The sequence below is a fragment of the Cydia splendana genome, chromosome 18 (assembly GCF_910591565.1).
Source record: "Cydia splendana chromosome 18, ilCydSple1.2, whole genome shotgun sequence".
Lineage (NCBI taxonomy): Eukaryota > Metazoa > Arthropoda > Insecta > Lepidoptera > Tortricidae > Cydia > Cydia splendana.
The window spans coordinates 380945-405806 of NC_085977.1; the positions used below are offsets into that span (position 1 = coordinate 380945).

At 37.2% G+C, this 24862-nt stretch overlaps 1 protein-coding gene across 2 annotated transcripts in view; it reads left to right on the forward strand.

Annotated features, from left to right (window-relative positions):
* The first annotated feature begins 486 nt into the window (after positions 1 to 486).
* Positions 487 to 24862, forward strand: part of LOC134799349 (paired box protein Pax-1) — a 28598-nt gene continuing 4222 nt past the window's right edge. Inside the window, exon 1 of one of the 2 annotated variants that reach the window (XM_063771757.1) lies at positions 487 to 1114. In XM_063771757.1, coding sequence (XP_063627827.1) covers positions 784 to 1114 — 331 coding nt within the window. In that variant the 5' untranslated portion in view covers positions 487 to 783. The remainder of the gene's footprint in view (positions 1115 to 24862) is intronic. The other variant, XM_063771758.1, reaches the window with a different exon arrangement.

Consider the following 24862-nt stretch of genomic DNA (forward strand, 5'->3'; position numbering starts at 1 on the left):
CACCGCTATGACTACCTACTAGGGATTCTACCCCTCCTCCCAATGGTAATAAAAAATAAAACGTGTACGTTTGTTGTTTTGTTATATTAGGTTAGCTTATTACCCCGTAAAATACCAGTTTTACCCCCACGGGGGTAATTACCCCCAGGTTAGGAACCTCGTACTGCTCCACCCTCTACCTAACAATTACAGACTAATTTAAAATGCTATCAGCTCTCGTCATTGTAATACCTATTTAGAAGGTTAGGTAGGTACTTAATTGTATCGTTATTCCAACTACTTATTCAGTGTACAAATTAGCTACGAAAACTATCTACTTAATCTATAGCCTTATAGATACAGCTACCTACAGTGTTTTAATGAACATGATCTACATTTTAATGTTTTAAGTTCAGTTATACCTAGATCGAGTTTATGCATATTGACCATTGACCATCAGAAATCGAGCTGTGCATGTATAGTTTTTCATTTGACTGTACCCAGAAACAAGTATCCAGCAACAAATCTCATGCGCATACCTACGGAAGTGGAACTAACTACACTCTGTTGCGAGTCAGTAAACGGCTAACGAACATACATTATCAATTACAAACCGAGTACACGGATCCGGCACATAACATGCTCCTACATACCCCGCCGACACACGTTCCTTGCAGTCGTCTCGCTCGCCGCCCGAGCGCAACCGACCGAACGGGAAAACAGACATTTTACAACGCCAATACACTTCTGCGACGCCTCTAAAGCCTCCACATAAAGTTCGAATCTCCGTGGCTCAAGACGGAGATGCATCAACACGCTTCAAATAGAACGCGACACGGAAAAAGGAAAGCGTTCGAAATGAAGCGCGGCGATTGGGCGACGCGCGCCAATGGCGGCGACGGGCGGGGCCGGCGCGCATGCGCGGCGGCGCGCGGCGCGCGCGCACATGTCCCGCTCGCGCGCCGCTCGGCGGACGCATGCGTAGCTCGGCTCGGTGGTGAGTGCAGTGAAGTGATCATGCTCGGCGGCATGGACGGCAAGGAGTACGGCGCGCTGCACGCGGCAGCCGCCGCCGCCTCCTACGCCATGGACACGGGTACGTCTTTTGCCCGAGAAAACCTGGACCACACACTAGGTAATTCCCGCCAAAGCCATATTGTCTCACACAAACACACATAAGGCTAAATTATCACCTGGCATCTGCTCTACATTAGTAGAGAAAAATATCTAAAATATTCACCAAACTTTGTATCGGTAGTAAATAAATATTGCCAATTAATCCAATTATATGTTTGACTCTACCGTCTCCCTAGTCCCTACTCTCCCACTGTAAAACCTAAATCTTAAGTATTACATGAGACTTTCGACTATACCTTCCTATATGCTAACTATGCTAAGCAATATTAGGTACTTATCTTTCCTTCTATGTCAATTAATTCATTTACCTCATAAGACACGCGGTTACCAAACCTGTCAAAATTTGATAGAGCCAAAATAGGCTTATTACGGCCTTACGGCAAACATCACATGGGTATGTTTGTACGATAAAATTAAAGTAATTGTATTAATAGCAATAAGTAATTAAGTACTATCTAATAAAGAAAATTAGAAAAACCGAATTTTCCTTGAATTCAACAATTCAAGAATTTATCTTCATAAACCTTTATATTCTATATAATCAATATTGTTACTCGAAATCATATACCGAGTTAGAGCTGTTTGCTAAAAACTGATTTACCAACAAAATTATTAAGATTTTAATTCCAAATACGATTCGAAATACCTCTATTACATATCCTCTAATTTATAAGATTCTTTTTCATTTTCATTGACGGTTGCGTGTGGTAGTAGCAGAGAGTCTGCAAAACACAAAAATCGTAATTTCAATATCTGCTTCTCTATCGCTCGAACGTGCAACGTGAGAAAGAGGCAGTATAGGTATCCAACTATGCCTTGACTAATACTAATCATAAAAGAAAATAAAGTCCATAGAAGTACCTACAAACATATATAAATATTTGAGGAGTTTCTTCGTGTTTTCATGGATCCCGTCATTCCCGTCATCACAATTACGAGTAGATTTCGAAAGGAATTCCAATTCAGTTTAGAAATGAACCTCATGGAGTAAGGATAGGTATCGAAACGTTACAAGAACCTCACATCCGGAATGACCGAATTCCGATCATTGCCAATTTTGAATCATGCGTTGCCATCAGTTAGAGATGGGTCGCGGGTATTTACCCAATTTACCCACCCAGGTAAATACCCGGTAAATACCCATCTACCCGGTATTTACCCGTATCTACCCAAATGGACGGGTAGATTCATTTCTTGTTGCACATGTCAATTTGTGTTAAAGTGGAGATATAAACCGAGTTAATGGCTGTAATTATTGTGTGTCATTTAAAATGAAATGGTTTAGTTGCAGTTGCAGTTGTAACTAAGGATTTTTTAGTACAATTTTGATAAATATTAAAAAAAGGCCGTCATAAGAGTATTTTTTTTAGACTTGAGTAAATTATCGTACTTATACGTTGATAATACACATTCCAACTTCGGTCGGCGGTAGTGTCCGACCGAAACATGTTTTTTTGCCGAAACCGAAACCGAAACCGAATGTTCGGCTTTGGCTCTAGTTTCGGCCGAAACCGAAACCGAAACCGAAACTTTTGTAGACTTGTTAAAATCGTTGAAAAAATGTCATAAAACCGCTTTTACACACATATTATGGGGCTGTCAACACCCAATGTCCTTGAAATTGATGTTACTTAAGCAGTTTTTTAAGAAAATTACTAGAGTTAGACCAAGATAATTCTGCAACGATTTTGATAACACATGCAGTGCAAGTGTTACTTTAAACGTCAAAACTTCCATGAAATTATGACGTATAAATTACATTTGCACTAGTAGCACTGCGTATGCTATCAAAATCATTGCAGAATTTCCTTGGTCTAACTCTATTCATTCACCAGTCAAGCTAACATGTAGATACAGGGTCAACCAAAAAAGCAACCAAAAACGCGAGCGCAGCGAGCGCGAAATTTTTTGTTAACAATATCGCAAGGCCGGGTACCGATCTTCACCAAAGAGAAAGATCCCCGCAATTTGAGAACTTCGATTTTCGCGGTTATAGCCCTGGGCCTAAAAGTCCGAAGTGCCCCAGTGAGGCGAACTTTCATGCGAAGTCAAAGCCGTGCTTCAGGTTTCAGGATAAGTAGTTAAGCACAGACTCCAACCAATGTCCATTGTATTAAAAAGCGAGACCGCAGGCCGAGCATGGCGCAGCGAGGCCAAAGGCTAAGCTGAAGTAGAGGACATGTGGAACACAAACCAATGGTAAATTGAGGTAAAAAGTGAGGCTAAGGTCGAGCATTCGTGTGAAAAACTGTACTGGGGACACTTTTAAGGGTTTTTTCTTCGTTTTAATCAATAGTCAGCTGTTCACAGCTTCGCAAAATATTAACTATTGAGAAAATCAACTTTGCGGCACTAGTTGAGCGTAGCCTTTAGCCTCGCTTAAAATTTGCCATTAGAGGTAGATAGAAAAATGAGTGAATAAGAGCGAAAAAGACATCGTTCGACTCGTGCCGAGCTGATACTCGGCCAACGGCTACGTGCGACAGTGCTATCTCATTCACTCCGATAAAATTAGACAGTGTGCGCGTTATAGGTATTGACAGCCTCTTAAGACTGCGTCGACCGTCCAGTGGCGCTCTCATTAGTGGAATTGTGTTTTATAATAAACCAATTAATTTCTGTACCTATACATGAATCAGTATATGTAGGTATGTATTAATATTGTTGTCCTACTTATTCCCCAACTTTTGGTCTTTGTCCGAACTACCATTTCGTAAGTTTCGGCCCGGCCGAAAGGTTCGGCCGTTTTTTGGCCGAAACCGAAACTACAGCCGAAACATGATTTTTTGGCCGAAACTGGCCGAAACCGAAACCGAAACCGAACCTTCGGTCGGACACTAGTCGGCGGGGGGTGTGGTTGGGGGGAGGGGGGCAAAAGTGAACTTTTTCATATTTCTTGGAATCTGTCATTAATATCGAAAAGTGTTACAAACTAAAGTAGACATAATTTTCTACAAAAAAGGTTATATACATTTTTGTCCTAAAACTAACTGTGTTTGACTTATAAGCTTCACAAGTTGGGATACTGCACAATTTTTTTTTATTATCATTCATAAGTATTCTTTATTTTCATCTTTCTAATGTATATTTTAGACGATATTATATTATATTATTGTTAATGTTTAGATTAAGTTACTAATAACCTTATTGTTAAATACTGCACGCTAAAACTAACTAAATATGTATATTTCTCATGTAAGCGAATTTAATGTAATTCTTTTGAGAATAAAGATTTCTTTAAACTGATATTAAAAGCATTTTAAAACATTTCCGGAAGCCAGGGAATGATTTTACACGATTTTCATAATTGAACTGATATGTTAAAATCGAACTTCACCTCATAGAAACCTTTTCGTAATTAGTTTGAACATACATTTTATGTAACATTATAAAATAATACTTAAATTAATCTTATTTATACTCACATACCATTAAACACATCAAATTTAGAAGAAAAACGAAAATACCCGCGTATTTACCCGCGGGTAGGTAAATATCGGGTATTTACCGGGTAAATACCCGCTCTCGGGTATTTACCCGGGTAGTTACCCATCTCTACCATCAGTAGGTACCTACCCTACAATAGGCTTTTTGGGTGGATACCGCGATTCCGGCGCAGATAGGCCAATTCTGGTTTTAGCTATTCGATATCTTTCCAATATGAAACTAATCTGTCAGTATCAAACATAGATGTAAGTAAATTGAGGTAGATATGGTACCAGGCGCACGATTGTGAGCCATTAAATATAGGTTCCGGAACCTATATTTAGTTAGGCGTATGGGTGACGCCAACCTGTCAGGCTGTCAAAATCGTTGGATCAATTTTTAATTTTGTCAACTATGAACGTCACACGTCTACATAAATAAAAGGTCATTGGTATCAAAATAACGTTTTTTGAAGGAATGTCACTTTTGACACAAAAGGCTGGCGTCCACTAGACTCGCCGAGGCGAATCGAATCAAATCGCAATAATTCACCTCCTATATTTTCTATGCAACTGCGTCCATTGACGAATAGCTGCGGCGCGCCGATTCGACTCTCCGCGCGTATTGCTCGTCAGGCGAATTTCTGCGGCTACGCGTTTCGGCTCGACTCGGCGAGTCTAGTGGACGCCAGCCTTTACAGATCAGTATCATATTGAAAACAGATTGAATACCTAACTATATAAAACTCGATTGTTCTGAGAGTTTTCGTTTGTTGTTGTTTCTTGTGGAATAAAGCTATCGGGAATTACTTATGTCGGGCTGTACTGAGGGGCTACCGCGAAAACCGAAATTCGCAAATTGCGGGGATCTTACTCTTTTACTCCAATGAAGGCGTAATTAGAGTGACAGAGAAAAATGCCCGCAATTGACGATTTTCGGTATTGGCGGTAGCCCTACTGATATGGTTTCTCTGTGTACCTCTATATTTATTCCGACTCTCATCATAGGTATCTCATAGAGGAGCACTCTCTACAAAAAGCTGTCGTCGGCTTTCCCCATTGAGTATCTCTTCCTTTTGGTGTACTCAATTACTGGGGTACAATCAGCAGCAAAAGTAACAGATCAAACTACGGGAGATACATTTATGAGAGCTTAACATAAAGTATATAGAACAATTAGTCTGTGACAGATACTTTAGGACGCGAACTGTAGAGATATATGGATATATCTCTCACAAGATATATATCTTTATTTGGAAAATAACTCCCTGACTAGTACTAATGCTGACTGTACTGTCTACAGCTGTTTCACGCAGAGTACCTACAAATGAGAAAGGGGCCAGTATTTCTGGCACAACAAGGAATATCTTGGCCAGTAGTGCTGTGCTGGCTCAGCTGGACGCAAACAAGCGTAATAGTGACGCACGCGCGATAACCCGCGATACCCCCGCGATACCGCTGCAGCGCACGTACCATATGACCTGACTTCAAATAATATACCTGACTAAATTATTAGGTATCAACCTCCATCCTCCATCATATCAAAGGGCGGCACGAGTGCGAGCGAGGAATTTCATGAAAATTTGATGCGGTATGTAGCCGCATCAAAGGAGAGATGATTATGGTCATTGAGATATAATAAGTACCTAAGCTTCTAGTTAGCGCTCACTCACCTACTCAGTTCCCTTACTTAATAAAAAAGTGGTATGGGAGGTATGGTAACGTATCATCAGTTTTAAACTCACTTAGAACTTAAAATTTATTAAGGTTGCAAAATTTTGTTTTCAAAAACTCACTTAAAACTTATTATTAATATATTATGTAACTTTTTTTTATCTATGTATGGAGTGAGTAGTCTAAGATTACTTATTTCTCTATGTTTTGGTGCAATTAGAGCTAACAATAGCCACTCGTTCAATGAGAATTCGCTACTTATCACATAACTGCCCGAACTGTATCATCAGTCTACTGACGAATGACGTTCACTTGTTCCGAGTTCTAAGAACATAAGTATTAAGTAACTATGATTGTAATAATGTCTATTTAAAATTACTGTAATACAATGACCCTTCCGCCATGCTTTTATTTACTTTCACCAAATATTGTTTTGCGTACTTCGTTATTAAAAGATGATCGATTCGATAGATGCGTTTGTCTCGTCCCGATCAACCAGACAAATCGACGCCGATACCTACAGTATTTTAGTGTGGTCACGTCCTATTTAATACTTAGGTATATGCAAGGAATTTTGGGACTGGTTCCTGACCTTTCTGAAGAACATATATTGCAATATCTGCTATGTAGGTATATAGGTACATGTGCTGAAGTGTACGCACGTATTACGTAAGGATTAGTGTCACATGTAAGTAATAACAAAGACAGATAACCCCGTTATCTCCATTAAACAAGTTAATAGACTCCCGTAGATATTCTTAAAGTCATCTTTCACAGATTTGATATCTTTCGATTTTATGTATTTGCACTTTACACATCTTTCGTAGTTTTTTCTTATCAATAAGACGGGCTTTTTAGTTGGTTAATTTGGAGTCTTTTGTTTCTGGTTCTTCCTATATAATAATAGTGTAAATGTATCTGTGCATCAAGAGAGCAAAGTTAGTTTTTACTTTGTGTCGCAAGTCTCGACTAGAAGAAAGGTTCTACAGAAGAGTTAGGTAGGTACTAACTTGTAGGTACTTAAGTATTTTAAAACAATTGTAATTCAGGCATTGTGTGTAGGTAAGTTAATTTGAGAGATTTACCTAACACAAATAACGAAGCAGTACGCATATAGTCTTAAGTTTTTGAAAATAACGTACAGATGAAGAGTTAATATAACTAAACAACTAAAATGTGACGTTCATTCATAGTTCATATACCTTAGTTTACAATTAAGTCGGCCGGCACCGGCGCCCGCGCCGATACGAGTATCGCGGGTCGGCGATAATCGCGGTTATCGCGGGTCGCGTCAGCACGAGCCAACATAAACTAATGTTCCAATTGTTATTTACTTTATTTACACGGAATTCTGTAGCTGACTCTTAATTCTCAAATTTTGGCTATACGCGAACAGCTTGGGACAACGCACGGCTTGAGAAATATTACAACTTGCAGGGAACAACATCTTTGACCGAGGTGAATCGGATCACCAAGTGAAACGACTCATGATGAAAAATTTGTTAAAATTTGAAATATTGCATGGATAAGAGATACGAGTGCACTAAAATAGTGCTGTAGACCGTCTTCTGTTCGCCCGCCACGCCACTCATTAACTATTCTAATTTAGTATAGGTTTAACTAACATAGGATTAAGAGAATGTAGTACACTAACACTATACATATAATTATATGGTCATGATCTGAAATATATATTGAATCGAATTGAAGTAAGCAATATTTTCAATATCAACAAGTCTGACCCGATTCGCCGTGTTAAATATAGGTAAGCAATATACAATGTCTTCTACGCCGGCCAATAAGAAAATAGCTTTATTTAAAGTTTTTGGAAGAAAATTACACCCTAATGGATGACTCACGTTAGACCGGGCGGTGTCCGGGCCGGACCTTCCGGCGCATCGTTTTCTATGGAAAGCATGACGTGATCACCTGTCATGTCATAGAAAAGTACCTAAGACCCGTAAGCTTCGACGCCGACACGGCCCGGTCTAACGTGAGTCATCCTTAATTCAGTGAGATTAAACAACAAGAACCGATTTACCCCGATTAGCCCCAGACGATTATACTAGACGATTATACAGAAGTAGATAATATAAAAGACCAAAATGTCCACAACTTTTCTACGAGTATTCGTTTTTCCTGCATAGATAGCATGCTTATTTTTTTTTCTTTATTAATACTCAAGATTCTTGCTACATGTTGCAGTTTTTGGCACTAATGTTTATATGTATTATGATAACAATAATTAAGAAAAACATAAACATAGTAGCTGTGGCCGCGATATCAGACGTAGACGGTAATAATAAGTTAGCAACAATATCAAGAACATTAATGAATGATAATAAGTTAGCAACAATATCAAGAACATTAATGAATGAGAGTGTGCGCGAGTTACAGTTGATTCACAACTTTTTTTGACATTTTATGTCGCATTCAAACCGTTTGATATCGTTTCTGTTACCTACTCAACCTACTCGTATTGCTCAATTGGTACCCAAGTAACAAAAGGTTCTATAACTAAGGCATTTTATCACCAAACAGTGATATAGTAGGCCTATAATGGTAACCATTGTGACTGCTTGTACTATAAAGGTTTTTAACAGAGCGTTTTGGTTCTATAAGATTAAAGAGCATTTTAGTTCTATAATTTAGCTCTTAGAACGCTTATAGCACCGTACAAAAGAATATTTAAAGTGCTGCACTGTAATAGACATGCAATAAGCGATTATGGTACTATTTAATACTATAGACGACTTTACTGACGCTTTTATGTACCTATTTTGCACTAATAATGCGTCAAAATAACTTTTATAGTACTAGTATTGTAGCAGTATCGTAAACACTATTAGAGGATCAACCAGCACTATAAAAGGGCTTTACACGACCATTACGTAACGTTTTAGCTTTTTAAAAGCTCTCTCAACATCGCTATAAGGCTAGTTCTGTAAAAGTCATGAAGGTTTTTCTATAGTGCTATATAGTACCATAAAAGTTACCTGCTACGTTGCTAAATAACTTAATCCTAACCTGTTAAAATATGGCTGCTGTTTTCTGCCATGATAGCACGTTAGCAGCACGGCTGAAGCCTATATGTACTATAGTAGCCACAGTTGGGACAAGTCCTTATGTTATTAATTTAAATTTAATTAAAACATGAAAATTATGAGAGCGCATTGTCAAATTTGAAATCATCATAATGATTTTATCGATACAATTATTTTCGCATGTACAATATACCGGCATAGTAACGGTCCACGAATGTTTTTAGTACGTCCTTTTTATTACCTGAAATACAAATGTCACTTTAAGAAACAATGGCGAGAATGAACTTACCGATATTTAATATTTTAGACACCCACGACGCAAGTGTGATAAATAAGATCACTGGAATCGTTTACGGTGCAAAATAGCACTATAAGCATGTTTTGGTTACTTTTATAATTGCAAATTGCGACATAAACGTTGCAGATAGCACTATTTTAGTACTAAAAAGCGTTTCTCGTCACTTTTACATTTCAACCATAGAGCTGATTTATCACCGTGAGAGCCTTTATGTAATGTTTATAGAATAAATCAGTGATAAAACTAGGGCCTAATTGGGGTTTCGTAAACGTTTACAACACCATTATAGTGCTAATTATGAACACTAATTAGCACGCTCCAAAACGTTCTCAGGACCTTTATGGTACCAAATTTTGTTACTTGGGTACCTACTTAGTAGTGAGATAGCAGTAATGGTCTTTAATTTTCGAGCCAAGGGAAATTTTCAATGTACAGAAAACCCTAAATTGATCTATCAATTTTATTTTAAAATCCGTGTATGAGTAATTTTATTAATTATTTCTTAGGCACGACAAACCCTAGGTTTCTAGATGTGTTATGGTTTAGAAGTACCACCTAAATATACCTGACAAAATGGCAGGATATGTTAAGTATTCATTAACGTATGATTTTTAAGCTATGAAGTAAATTACATGTTTCAAACTAGCGATCATAAATTTAAAAATTGTAAGAATTTCAAACAATCTTAATATTTTTTACATTTTTGCTGCGTCACCGGGTCAATTCAGACAAGTATGTGACTATTTGCCGCTTCAAAAATGTAAAGGTACCTACCTAAAGACCATTAATAACTGGTAAGTATTCCAAGAAATTATTAGATAAATAACTGAAACGATATAATGAACAAAAGATCTATAATAACGTATACAAATAAATAAATAGTTGGTAGGTAGTAGTAAATAAATAAATAAACAAATAAATAAGGAACTTATAATCGTGCTTGAGTATAAATAGGTAAAAAGAGGTTTAAATGTGCCTTGTATCCAACAGGAAAAGATACATTTTGTTTCTTTGAATAATTATAATCAAGGAAATGATATGAATGAATTCAGCGGTCACATACTTAGGCAATAAAATACTTAGTTTATTTTTGTACATTTAGTGAATCATCACTAATTCTATCATATTAAACTATCATCATATCGGTGAATGTTCCCTTTCATCTAAGATTATTGTACACGCATAAGATTTATTAACATGTATGTACCTATATCACCTATATGTATGTATGTAAACACTTACATAGGTAAGACAGATTATAAACACAAAAAACTATATGCAATGTACAAAGGCGAACTTATCCCCACGGGGGATCTCACATGTCACAATGTCTATAGTATAGCAAATTAATTTGGTTTAATAACATATCGGTGAAAATTTTATCGCAAATTACCACTTCCCTAACAAATTTTCCCAAAATTTCATAAGAGCGTATCATCAAATGGTGATGAGAACATAATTAACTGTCATAAAATTTAAGAACCTACCTCATGGACTCTTACTTATAGCGCCGCCGGCGCCATTGCTAAAGCTGTACTCAAACAACGCATAATGTTACAATTTCCTGTCAATTAGCTCTATTTACACGCTACCCTACTCCCATCACCCTTACTACCTACGCCGTAAGGTCCAGCGAGTGTGCGCTAGGTAAGTAGAGGACAAACATTGCTGTAGCCATTTGTACTAATCGTATTGTGGTTGTTTGGTTGCTGCGCTTTTTATCCACATTTGTATTGGCTCGGCGGGACAAAGTAGCCGTCTTTATTTATTCAAAGGATTTACCTTTGTTTCTGTAGAGCCAACCCCTTCAAAGAAACAAAGGTACTTAATGTTTAAAGACAAATACGTTTAAGTACCTAACTTTTTCTTTCTGAGGGTATAATTCGTGAAATAAAATTTTGTACCTACTTTATAACTTGTACTTAGAGAAAAACGTTAAAGCCACATTCTTAAGTTGAATTAGGGCCGGTCACCCCACATTAGGCATGAGCCACTCAAGCCCTGGTTTGAATTAAGCAATGCTTTTACTCACGAGTGGACAAACAATTCAATAATTCAATAAACGGCGGCGCCTTCACGGCTGCCGCAGTGCTCACATCACATCAACAGGCTAGAGTCCATCTAAGCTATTTTTGCACCAACTTGAACAGGAAAAAAGCGAGGGAGTGTCATCATAAAAGTCATACTTTCATCGAAGTTTGACAGAAATGATGACATTATCACACTGTCATTGCAAATGCCACGCAGAATTAGCTTGGTCTGGTTCTGACTCTATTTAACATTCCCTAAAAATTTGTATTGTAAAGAGTGAATGGACAAGCATACATACCATTGATCATTAGTATAGGCTCCAGGCTTTACGATAAGGTTTACAAGGAGTAGTGGTAAAAATAGCTTTTATGTATGTCTACTGTGCTACATAATGAGCATCTACCTAACGGATTTAATGATGATATATTAAGTGGCACAGTCATCTATATATACCTGACTCTGCCTGCAGCGTATTGTTTTAAACTGTGTACTGTGGCCAGTTTCTCTTCGGTAGCTTGTTTGCAGTACCGACGCGGAACGCGGCTGTTTGGGTGCAGTCATAACACAAGGAAGGTCTTAAGTGTCCATGATGTTTGTCTGTCTGACTGTCTTTTTTGGGTGAGCCGAGGTTGTGTCTGAGATGCTTCGCTACCTCTCTCTTTGCTCAGTTTGTGTGTGATTATCGTACCGCTAAGTGACGCTATTGTACTCATATTGAATTTCAGGATAGGCACTAATTACTGAATGCAAACAGTTTGTAATTAAGATTAACACTTTAATAACGTTTGGCATGTGTAAAACGGTTTGTAGGCAATTAATTTGGCATGTTTGTATCTAATTAAAAAATCACAGCGATCGATTAATTTTATCACTTCGTGTAATGACATTGTGACTAATTAATGGGTACAGCTATATTTTGCTATATATTATCAGGATATAACTTTCTAGAAGGTCGAAATTGAAAGTTCTCGATTCGTCTTGGTTTCACTTGATCTTATTGATAATGATAATAAACACCGAAAAGAAAAGTAAAAAAACATTTTTACAGCTTTAGTAAGCTACGAAGTAGATCGCATTAAACAATACCCAAAATCTCAAAAATGTTATTAAAAAAAAACAGTTGTTTAAAGTCTTTGAATTTATTTATAGGTACGATTGGTACGAATTGTTTTGGAAAAAATATCGTCTTTTACGATGAATAACTATTTGACATCCAGTCCATAAACTTTTGAATTATGAATTTTTGCATATTTCGAGTTTCAAAATGTAGGCAAAATTCTTAGATTTGTATATTAATAAAGTTGTTGATTTATTAATATGTACTTATAAAATTTTTTGATATCAAGCTGATACCTATTAGATATTTTTATCGAATACCACTCGCACTTGCATGTGCATGCTAGACTCAAACCATAGGCAGTGATGTGGAATAAAATATGTAAATGAAAAACAGACCTAAAGTAAAAAGTGTCCCTATATAGTCCTACTACTGCTGTCCTCGAATTGTTGACTCACGCATTAGCCGAGTAAACAGCGTAATGGCGGCAAACACGACCCCCCCATCCCCTTCCCTGCGACTACTGAATCAACTCCCGCGCATCGAGTGCGCGCTCTTCTATTTAAATGGATTGTTATGCAAGATCTTCAGAAGCCTTACGGCATCTAGGAAAGATAGAGGTAGTTAATTCTTCAAGGTATATTATAGGTACGTACGCTGCGATTAATGTCAAAAATGAAAACTACCACCCGTTCTAACCCTGATGATATGAGATAATGAAAAATAGACTAGCATGTACAAAATCAAGTTTTGTCCATTTTAATAATAGTGTTAATAACATGGCAATCAAAAATTTTTTACAAGTTAACTCAAGACTAGGGAATGCAAATCGGTTATTTTTTGTATGGAAATAACCGCGGTTTCGGTTAATAATAACCGATAATTTCCATACAAAAAATAACCGATTTGCATTCCCTACTCAAGACGTAAAAAATTGTAAAGATTTTAGAATATTTAACAAAAAAGCAAAAGACTACTTTACTAATAGACCGTATTACAAATATAATGATTTTTTTGCGAATGCACTTGAGTAATTACTTTTGACATTATTGTAATGATTTTAATTTAGTGTTATTGAATGACATATGTATATATATGTACATAATAATTTTAATGCATATCCTTACACATATAACCTTAAAATAAGCAATTTTAGCATGTAAGTATAGGTATACTTACATGCTAATGCTTAGAGTATATTTTATAACTGTATTTGCATGTATTTATATGTGAAAAGCAAATAAATGATCTGATTCTGATTCTGAATGATAACCTAACCTAACCTCTGAGAAGAGTATTGAATCGATAATAATCTGAATGTAATGAGTTTCGAAGTGTTTTCGGGGGTTACTGCTTTTCTATAATGTTCTAGCATGTAATTACCTACCTTAGAGTATATTTTATAACTATATTTGCATGTATTTATATGTGAAAAGCAAATAAATGATCTGATTCTGATTCTGAATGATAACCTAACCTAACCTCTGAGAAGAGTATTGAATCGATAATAATCTGAATGTAATGAGTTTCGAAGTGTTTTCGGGGGTTACTGCTTTTCTATAATGTTCTAGCATGTAATTACCTACCTTAGAGTATATTTTATAACTATATTTGCATGTATTTATATGTGAAAAGCAAATAAATGATCTGATTCTGATTCTGAATGATAACCTAACCTCTGAGAAGAGTATTGAATCGATAATAATCTGAATGTAGTGGGTTTCGAAGTATTTCCGGGGGTAACTGCTTTTCTATAATGTTTGCTGTCGATTTGATGATTTTCCAAAGTGTCGGCCCTTTCAAACCTCAGCATGACGGATACTCGAAAATAGAGTCGGACCAAGAATAGTCTGCAGGGGATTTGCTAGACCCTTGCACTGCGTGTCATTTATACGTCATAATTTCATAGAAGTTTGACGTTTAAAATAACAAGTGCACTGCGTGGGCTATCAAATCCGCTGCAGACTTTTCATAGACTGACTCTACCGATCTTTGATATTTGAGTTTCGCAAACAAGGCCATTCTCTCTCCCGGAGGTATTACTGTATTTCTAAAGGTCCGAAGTAAATGTACGTAGGTTTTGACTTTTTTTTAAACCATATAATTTTTTTTTAATGGTTCGCTGTTACATGTTGTTTCTAAGTAAATTAGGCTTAGCCCAAAGAGTATAAAGACAGAATAGGTAAGAAAGGCTAAAGGCACTTACCTCTACATATTCAATAGATATGTCCATTTTTTGATAACAATCAACCATCAGGCGGGCCGTATGCTTGTTTGCCATCGATGTGGCATAAAAAAATGTAACTAGTGAACAAATCAAATACCTATTACTTTGATATCCGGCCACTGGACGGCTTATTAATTTTTTCTTTAGTATGTATATGAAATCTATTTCAGTTTATACATAAAAATGCTTATTGTACGAACAGCAACACGCTTAACTGTCCATCGGTGGACCATATTACAAAAGGCATAAGCTCCACCGATGGTCTGTTAAAGTGTTAACAGTGTGGGCGATGGTACCTACGCGTACGTAAGCGTAAAATTCTGAGAGCAAGAAAAAATACAAAACTGAACAAAGCACAACTCACCCTCCAGACTCAAAAATATCATAACTAAGTATGCAACTCCCTCAAAACATGTTGAAATATTTACTCTATGGCATCTTAAGGGGTGTACCTACAAGACTGCAGTCCAAACCATTACTCAAAGTTTTTCCAAAGTCCAGCTGTAACCTTTAATTGGGCGGTTGACTTTAAACCATTACTTCTAAAAGGTCTTTATTCAACAAAGCGTGTATTGGTATTGCTTACGCTAGCGCAGGCAAATCGGGACCATTGTAACGTAACACGACCTATAACAACTATACGTAATCTTAGAGCACAGTTATACTGGTCTAGCAGCCTACAACTATGCTGTAAGCATTCTCAATAACATCCCCGTTGTGCGGAAATCTGAATCTAAAAATACGCCAAACAAATTGAATCCCCTTAGTTTGGTCGTAAAAGTGCCACAGCCTAACAAATTGTGCTCGAGCGACGGTTTCGAGCCGCGTGATGGATCGTTGGCCATCGATTGTCTGTAGCCTGCTTCAAAGAACTTGCCAGATCGATTTATTTCGGTGGCTGTAGATATATTAAACGGTAATGGCTACAATATTAAAAGTTTTATAAAGCTGTAACGTAGCACTCGAGCCTGAAGAAGGACCCCCGACGGGCTCGAAACATTTCGCCAACAGCGACAAAAAATTCAAGTGAGTGAAACCGTAGTTGTCTAAACAGTTTAAGCTGTAACGTTTACAGCCTATTTTGCCACATTTCCTGAAGATTTGTGAAAATACACATTAAAAATTTAAACTATTACTTTTGGCTCCGATCTGGATCCGGAGAATCCGGAAGATCCGGAGCATTCTCCGACAGCACCATAGCTTCCATAGGTACTTGTATGAAAACATAATATCTTAAAAAGGTCCTATATTCTTGATTATCGCCTTGATTTTACAATCCAATACCTACATTGCATTTTTTGCTTCTTGTCCTCCTAATAAATGATGTTGGTCCTCGGGCACGTGCCTGCGGACAATTAGTGAGGGCACGTGTCGGAATGGCAGCTGGGTGAGTTGGGCCACCTCCGACACTCATTAAAGGTGATTTAAGGTGACACGAATTGTCGCGCCAATGCCCGCCGGTATTCGACCTACTTTGAGCTACCAATAGACCCAATAGTTCTTGAATTCATTACTACTTCTAACTTAATCCTTGAAATCGTACTTTCATGACAAATAAAACAAAATAATACTTGGTGGAAAAATTGGTAACAATTACAGAGGCAAAATTAAGAAGAACAACAAAATCTGAATTTCATTTGAAGAGGTTCCACAATTTCACCTAGGTACATATAGGAGGCCTTTCGATACAAAGGAACCGTACCTACCCAACATTTGGTTGCAATACTTGTAATTATTGAGGGTTTCCATTTATCCAGTAATGCAGTAGCAAGCACGCGATCTTCCCATAAGCATCTGATTTTTAGTGGAAACAGAATACCATTTTCTTACATAGAAATATTCTGTGATATTCATAACTGAATGCACGAGTTTACGAGCGCGACACGGACCAATCACAGCGCAGCGCTATTACAGATGTAACGTGCACGATACGGAATAATTACATTTACTATTAAACTCCGTGATTAAAACGCTCCAATGTTTAGGTGGCTATCAAACGTGCTGATAACGCGGAACCAAATGCGTGTACATTTGATTTACTGCTTTTTTAATAATATTTTACGATATTGTTTTCGTACAACTGTATTTACAAGTATAAAAAAATATAAAAATACTAGAAACGGATTCTGGGATCCTTTGGAAAGCTTTTAAATAAACATGCCAGTACTTTTTGTCAAGTCTTTATTCAAGATGTCCAAGCTACAAAATTATAGCTACCTTTTTATTTAGTTAAGTAAGTAATCCATATTAGTATAGGAAACCTTGACCTACAAAAGGCAATCTTTCATAAACAGAATTCGCTTACTTATACTTATGCGTGAATATAATAATATTTGCAGAAATTTCACGTTACCATTATTTATATTACGATCATTTACTCAGAAAAATGTTGAATAAACCTGGCTTCCACACTCAAAAGCACCTTTAGGAGCTCCGCCAATCAAGGCCCGATGTGAGGCTCTCACGCCCAGAGGTAAACAACATTCGTCGTCCATGTTTAATAATTGATGACAGTTTAATTAGCATAGTTATAAATGTAGTTGTAGGTGTGGCAAAGTTCCTCAGTTGAGAAGCAACTTACTATTTACTTTGTTCCTACTGTGGCTTGCCCATTTGGACTTGGAGACATTTACGCTTTTATTGCACATTTTTCAAAACTATAAGGGCGGTCGATTAGCTCCGTCTGGGTCGCCCAATTGGTATGTTTGATAACTTTCGCTGAGCTCATTTACATTATTTGAAATCATTTTGGTGATAAATGACACCTAGTCCCTTTTTTAGGTCTTTGTAGGTTAAAAGAAATAAAATCTACGCCTCTCTCTAAACCTATGCTGATTGCGGGCCAATGTGTTGTTCTTTTGAGTTTTTAAAATGAATTTTATTTTGTCTCGCACAATGAGGCATACAATCAAGTTATTAAGTTTCTTTTAAGTACTAGGTACGTTTTTAGGGTTCCGTACCCAAAGGGTAGAACGGGACCCTATTACTAAGACTTCGCTGTCCGTCCGTCCGTCCGTCCGTCCGTCCGTCCGTCCGTCTGTCACCAGGCTGTATCTCACGAACCGTGATAGCTAGACAGTTGAAATTTTCACAGATGATGTATTTCTGTTGCCGCTATAACAACAAATACTAAAAACAGAATAAAATAAAGATTTAAATGGGGCTCCCATACAACAAACGTGATTTTTGACCAAAGTTAAGCAACGTCGGGAGTGGTCAGTACTTGGATGGGTGACCGTTTTTTTTTTTGCTTTTTTTTTTGTTTTTTTTTTTTATATGGTACGGAACCCTTCGTGCGCGAGTCCGACTCGCACTTGCCCGATTTTTTTATGAACTGTTATTTCAATGCACATATAAAGATTTAAGGTATCTTGGCAGAAACGCGGTCATCAAAACACAACCAGTAGTGCTGGCACTGGCACTCGAACCCACTCGTACCTAATACTTGTTTGCGGGCCCGCCCGCGGCGACAGGGCGCCGACAGACCGACAAACAGAGCCACCGGACGGCAAACATACGGGAGCACCGCGCGCGCGCACTTGCAAGAGAGGCTGTTCGAAAAAAACATTTTGACTGGTTTGTCTGTCTAGCTGGCGTTGGCTTTTTATTAATACGAGTATATATTTCTTAGCAATAATTTTGATGCGAATTGTAATTTTTTTAGTTACTTAGTAGTCAGGCTAAGCTAACTCTGCACCGTGTTTGATAGCACAGAGTGTGCAATTGGTATTTTAAACGCCATATATTCATAGAAGATCGAGACTTCCAGACTCTGTGTTATCAAACACGGTGCAGAGTGCAGAGTTAGCTTAGCCTGATTGTATATCCCTCTCAGGGTGAAAAATGTTGTGTTACTCTCGGCAGCAACGTTTGTATACTTAACAAATATTAATTTAAGTACGGGAGCAGTAGCGAAAATTGGCAAAGTAATAAATTAAATAGGTAACTTATGTATATTTTCGTAGTCGATATGAGTAAATAATTATGAGGGCGTTTTAACAATAAAAAGGGAAGACTGTGAGATAGTTATTTTTTTTATAAATATGCGTGCCATTATTTTTTTATTAAAGATTGGTATAATCAACTATTTGCAAAGGTCAAACATATGCTGGTTTGTGAAGAGCGGACCGGTGAATACCTTGGTTGATAATGTTGATATTGACATAATGACATGGGCGGTAGCGGCTTTCAGAAAGTGAACAAGTCAGTGACAAAGCCGAACGCTCAGTTTGAGGTAAAAAATGTACTACTTATACCTACCTAGCTTTAAACGTTGAATGAACTAAGAGTAATAATCTAGTTTGCTCCGGTTAGAGACATCACCAGTCAGCAGAACAAAAATTTCGTTCGGTCGATTATTGCAAAGGATTGACTTTAAATGGGTGTGTGTTTTTTTAACTGAAGTATTTGAACGAGTATAGATAGGTCTTTCATGATCACCGGTTTTAGCACCGTATTATACGAGTATATCCAAAACTACAAATCGTACTTACAATAGGTGCAATACTTTAAATTTTACAATAGTTTAATAATTAAGTACCTACTTATTAAGTAGTTCGTTTATAAATTTCACTGTGTATGTTTTTTTTATGTTATTCCATAAATAATTTAACATACCTACAATTTTTATTAATATGATTGAAGAACTACATGATCGAAATAATTTTACGCAGTCGACGTACATTGCACTTTAGTATAGCCTGAATCATATTTTATTGGGAATACGTCGTCTTTCATCTATTTATAGTGCTATTATACTTATAAATACTTCTCATCGACACACTTCACGGGACGCCTGAAATACACCGCTTTTGTCCTTAAGCCCCATAGCGACCAAAATACTCGCTCAGAACTTTTGTCCGACATTATCATTAGAATCAAAGAAACTAATAATTATCATATTTACGGGCCACAAACCCGACCACTAGCCGCTTAACGATCCATTGCATCCTTTGTTCTTCCTAAAACATCGACCAAGTATACGGGAAAAGCAATATATCTCGCTCTCTGAAGCGCCGCTTGGATTAATGAATGCATTCGCCGAAAACACTAGTAACTGTCAGCGAACAAACGTCAAAGAAAACAGTAAATTATTTCTGAAAAAGATGTTCCCCGCCTTATTGCTCGGTGCTCTTCGCGCTCGATGCGAGTCGTATATGGCTGTCCCGCTTGGGAACCAATTAGTTGATGCTCAAAGAAAGCAGTTTAAATTGAGAAGTCGATTTGGGACTATCGCGAGTGAGGGACCGTTTAAATATCGATGAAATTTTATTGGAGGACAAGAGCCTAATTTGATACCTTTTAACACTTTCTGTAGTGTGGTTTCGTGTATGTATGTACCTACATTCTCCTTTTTCGCCTTCATCGACCAAACATTTGGTGTAGACCTCCTTCAAACCCCTCCTTTTGTCCCTATTTTGGGCAGTTTTGTGTACGTTATTAGAGAATTATTTCTGTTTGCGATAATGTCAGCACTTATGATTTAAATTATTTTTTATCTAACTATATACTTATTATTTTGTATAGTCAAAGGTTTAAACTATCTATGTACCAGATATAAGCCCTTTTCGTCAATTGATGATTGAGTAACAAATACGTGTAAATATTTTTACATGTATGATGCAAGCAAGAAAACGTTGAGTAGGTACATTACATAGTTCAGTTCTGCCATCTACGAGTATCACCTATGTACATCCTCGCATAGGTGCTCAATTCACTCATTTATATCGGATACCTTAACCCAATGGACGTTGGGCGCCATCTGTGTTTTGAAGATGACGCCAAACGTGGGTAGTCTGGCAAATCAAATTCATCGCTAGAACACTCGTGTAAAAAGACACCAAACAGTTATATCTCCCCTAGTAATTTTGAATTTCGGGACTTTTTGCCAGACCAAGATATAATTATCGATACAGCCAGAGTTTGTTGCTCGCTCGCCCCTAACCTAATAGCGCGTCGCTAATGTGTTGATCGCGCGGCGCGAGTGGCGCGACACTATCGACGTCACACTTTGTTAGCTTTATTGTGGAGGCGATCTACAATACTGTCATCTTCCGACGGAATACGAAATTCGTATTAATTTGAAGCAGTTTAATGTACTATTTATTTAATGAATTTGTTTATTGCGACCTCTTAGTAATGAAAATGTACCAAAAAGATGAAAAGCAACCCCTAAGTGCGACTCTGTCCGCCTGTCCGTTTGTCACATTCCTAAATATCTTAGGAACTACTTACGCTATTGTTTTGAAATTTGAAATAGTTTAAACAAGAGTAACTGAGAAACATTGAAAGTGTTTCATTTATATTCATTAATTCATTATGCAAAATATCCGATATGAGGGGGCATAATTTCAAAGTCTAGATTACTAAAGTGTCATTCTATGGAACTTGCTAACTAAGTATGTAAACAAAAGTCACTAGTAAATTCATCATTCTTTACATAGTTAGCAAGTTCCATAGAATGACACTTTAGGTCAAGCGGGGTAAGTATCCTATGAAAGAGCCTGAGTTGTACACTGCAAAACATTTTTTTTTAATAACTGAAGGCAAATGTACAAAAAAAAAATAAGAAAGAAAAATCCGTTATACTGTCGTAAAAAAACTGGTTAAAAAGACCTGAGACGGTTTTTTACTAAGTACTTAAACGGACGGACTTTAGTACTGTTAATTATATGCTGGTAACATATAATTAACCAACTTTTTCAGACTGACGACAATGCTGAAAAAAGGTAACTATTAGAAGAAAAAATCTGCCCAAATTCGTAGTCATAAAACGTGTAACGTAAAAAATAAAGGAGTGTTTGTGGTCAAAGAAACATCTCTCGCTTCGCACATAAATCAGAAAGATGTTTCCAAAAAGTGAAGCAGCGGCAATCCTTTGAAACAACAATCGGGTGACAGCGTTCCTTGAATTTGCGCCACGCACGTGCAGTGCACGCCAGCCACCGTGCGCCCGCGCCGCCGCGCGGGGCGGGCACTTCTATATCATAACTCCATAGGAGAGTTAGCTCTATATCTAGCTTATACCTACAGGAATAGTTACTAAGATCAGTACGTAAAACTGTCCAAAATTAAAATGTTTCATTACATCAATAGATTTGAGTTACCTCAGGATCCCCTGAAAGAAATTTTTGCATAACAGTAACATTAATACAGTGAAACCTGGTTAATTGGCACCTGGATAAATGGAAAACCTCAATAATTGCAACCAAAAGTCCGGTCCCGGTCCCTTGAGACCAAAAGGCCTCTATAATTGAAATTATGGAACCTCTATAATTGCAATTTAGATTTTTAGGGCTTTTCGTAATTTTGCCTCTGTAATTGACCACATCGCAACTAAAACCTCTATAATTGACACTGTGATAAAAGAATCCGTTATTTCTGCTCTTCTATTTACCTCTATTATTGAAACTAGTCTTACTTATTACCTCTGTAATTGAAATAAATTAAATAATAGACAGGAAACAATATTTTAATAGCAATGATCATTTTATTTATATCTTCATCCAGAATTCAATTTATTTATTGGGTTTTATCGCAGCCTGTAGTAGGTGAAATAGTTTTGATTAAATCAAAAACAAAGTATGCTTTTTACATTCTAGTAAAACTTTCTTCTACAATTCAAGGGAATGTTTTAAATCCAAATGATTAATAAGAAAATAAAGTAGTAATTAATGTAGTGTATATAATAGACCAGAAACCCAGAACGTAAGCGTGTATATCTACTTTCAATGGTTATTTGCATCTCCATAAAAGAAATTTGTCAGAACGCAACCTCTATTAATGAAAACCTCTATAATTGACACAACGATTTTTTGAACCTCGCTAATTGACACGACCTGCTTAAATGAAAAACCTGGTTAATTGACAAAAAATGGCCGGTCCCGTGAGATTGCAATTATCCAGGTTCCACTGTATTTTGTTCCACAATTCTTTTTTTTTATAATGAGTTAAAATACTCGTCAAATTAGTGCATTAAATTACTACCATAGACGTTTTCACGGGTACTGAGACTACTGAGAGCTACTTTAATACCTACTCGTACATTTCGTACAATTTATTTAGACTAAGTATAGTATTTTACAAGAAACAGAGAGAGGTAACTTGATTAATTACACATTTTCAATCATTACATGTAGCTGATGTAGTGGTTCGATGACTGCTTAACATTAAAAATGTTCGTTACAATAACGTCATTATACAAATATCTTGAGACTATTAACTGACAAGATACTAAAGACAAGTTTACTTACTCTTTTTGCAAATCTGCAACCGAAATAAAACTACAGGATGTAATGAGCTCCCCGGGCAGTACTCATTAATCCTTAAAACGCTTTAAATTTGCCGACACCTCGATCTAAATCCGTAAAGTCGCAACAAGACGACTCGGCTGTCGGGCGATTTGTCGGGGCCGACTAGCGGGGCTGCGCACGCGTCGTTTTGGGCTGTCAACCGCGAAGGGTTGATTTGTGGATGAGAAATTTATGAGGCGATGACTATTCATTAAAATTTTGATCTACCGATCTACCTATATGTCCGTAAATTATTATTGTTGATTAGGTAGGTTTCGTCACTTCACTACCGTCCTTGTTCTATGTTAGACTTTTACAAAATACTGCCGTAAAGCATTCAAAAGTTTGTTTACATAACATTACAATAATAAAATAATAACAATTTACAATCAAGATATTAACGTACACCTACATATCATGTGTGATATGCACATGCATCACAGTCATTATTCCTCTTCACATTTAGTAGGTAAGTATATCTACTCACATAAAAGAAGAACCTCGCTAATCCGGACCGCATCGGGTCCGTCCCGCGGTGATTTTCAGGGGTCATGTAGTGGATATTCGTCTTAAAACTCTTAAATTAAGAACATCATGCATAATTATTGCCTAATAATGTTTCATTATTAAAGTCCTAAATAAGTAGGTCTCTACAAGCTGACAACTTTACATTTCTAAAGAGTAATAAATAATCCACACTGCAAATAATCACACAAAACTGCTTTTCAAGTAAGAGAAACGCTGACAGTTAAATAGAGGATACAAGACAAGATACAAAATGATTCCGATTGCACTAAAAATATCAAAACGGAACGCTTTACACGTGTTTTCCTCTAATTTGACAGCAGCCGTGCACTTTTACTGTCATCTAACATTTTAAAGTCAATCATTCAACTGTTCACGAAGATTGACAGCCGACTCCCGTTTCGTTCATTCACTCGTTTGTTGTTCGGCGGTGTCGTGGCGGTGTCGCGGCGGCTCGGGTGGCGTGACACTGATGTGACATTTATTAGGAGGATGCAACGCGATACGGTAGGGCCGCTTTAAAAACGCTTCAGTCGCTTTGAAGTCTTCCGTTCGTATTCTGATGCATTAATATGACATTTTTGTAAGGGTCAACTCTTTGCTCATGGGATCTGGCTGCGTTCCAATTACAGTTCTTTTGGAATAAAGGCTGGGAATTCTAACGAGCTTACATTTTACAGCCGGAGTCGGATTCGCAGCATGGCCGCCACATCAAAGGTCGCGGGGCGACACCCGACACCAGCTGACGTCAACACACGTGTCTTTCAGTAGGAGACATTCGGGGAAAAGTGGTTTTTGTTTTGTTTGACGGTTATGATATCAAAAACCTAAAAATTGCAATGTAGCAGTGGTTTTGTCTGATCAGATTGTCAGTTGTTTCAACGAGACGGGCTTAGGCGGTTATACTTTTGAGGCGTATTCAGAAATTTAAAATAGGATACCAATTTAAATATTATAGGTAATATGAAACGCGTGAACTGAATTTTTTGAATAAACTACTGACGCTTTTTTTAACGCCTGCTACATTCGCATGCTTGGTACTTGCAGGGTTTTTTCTCAACCCAGCCATATTTATTATTTATTTATTTATTTATTACTATTCGGAGATCCAACAACTTTTAACATATATGTTAATAGGTTTTATAAATGTGATACAAAAAGCCAATTACTGGTT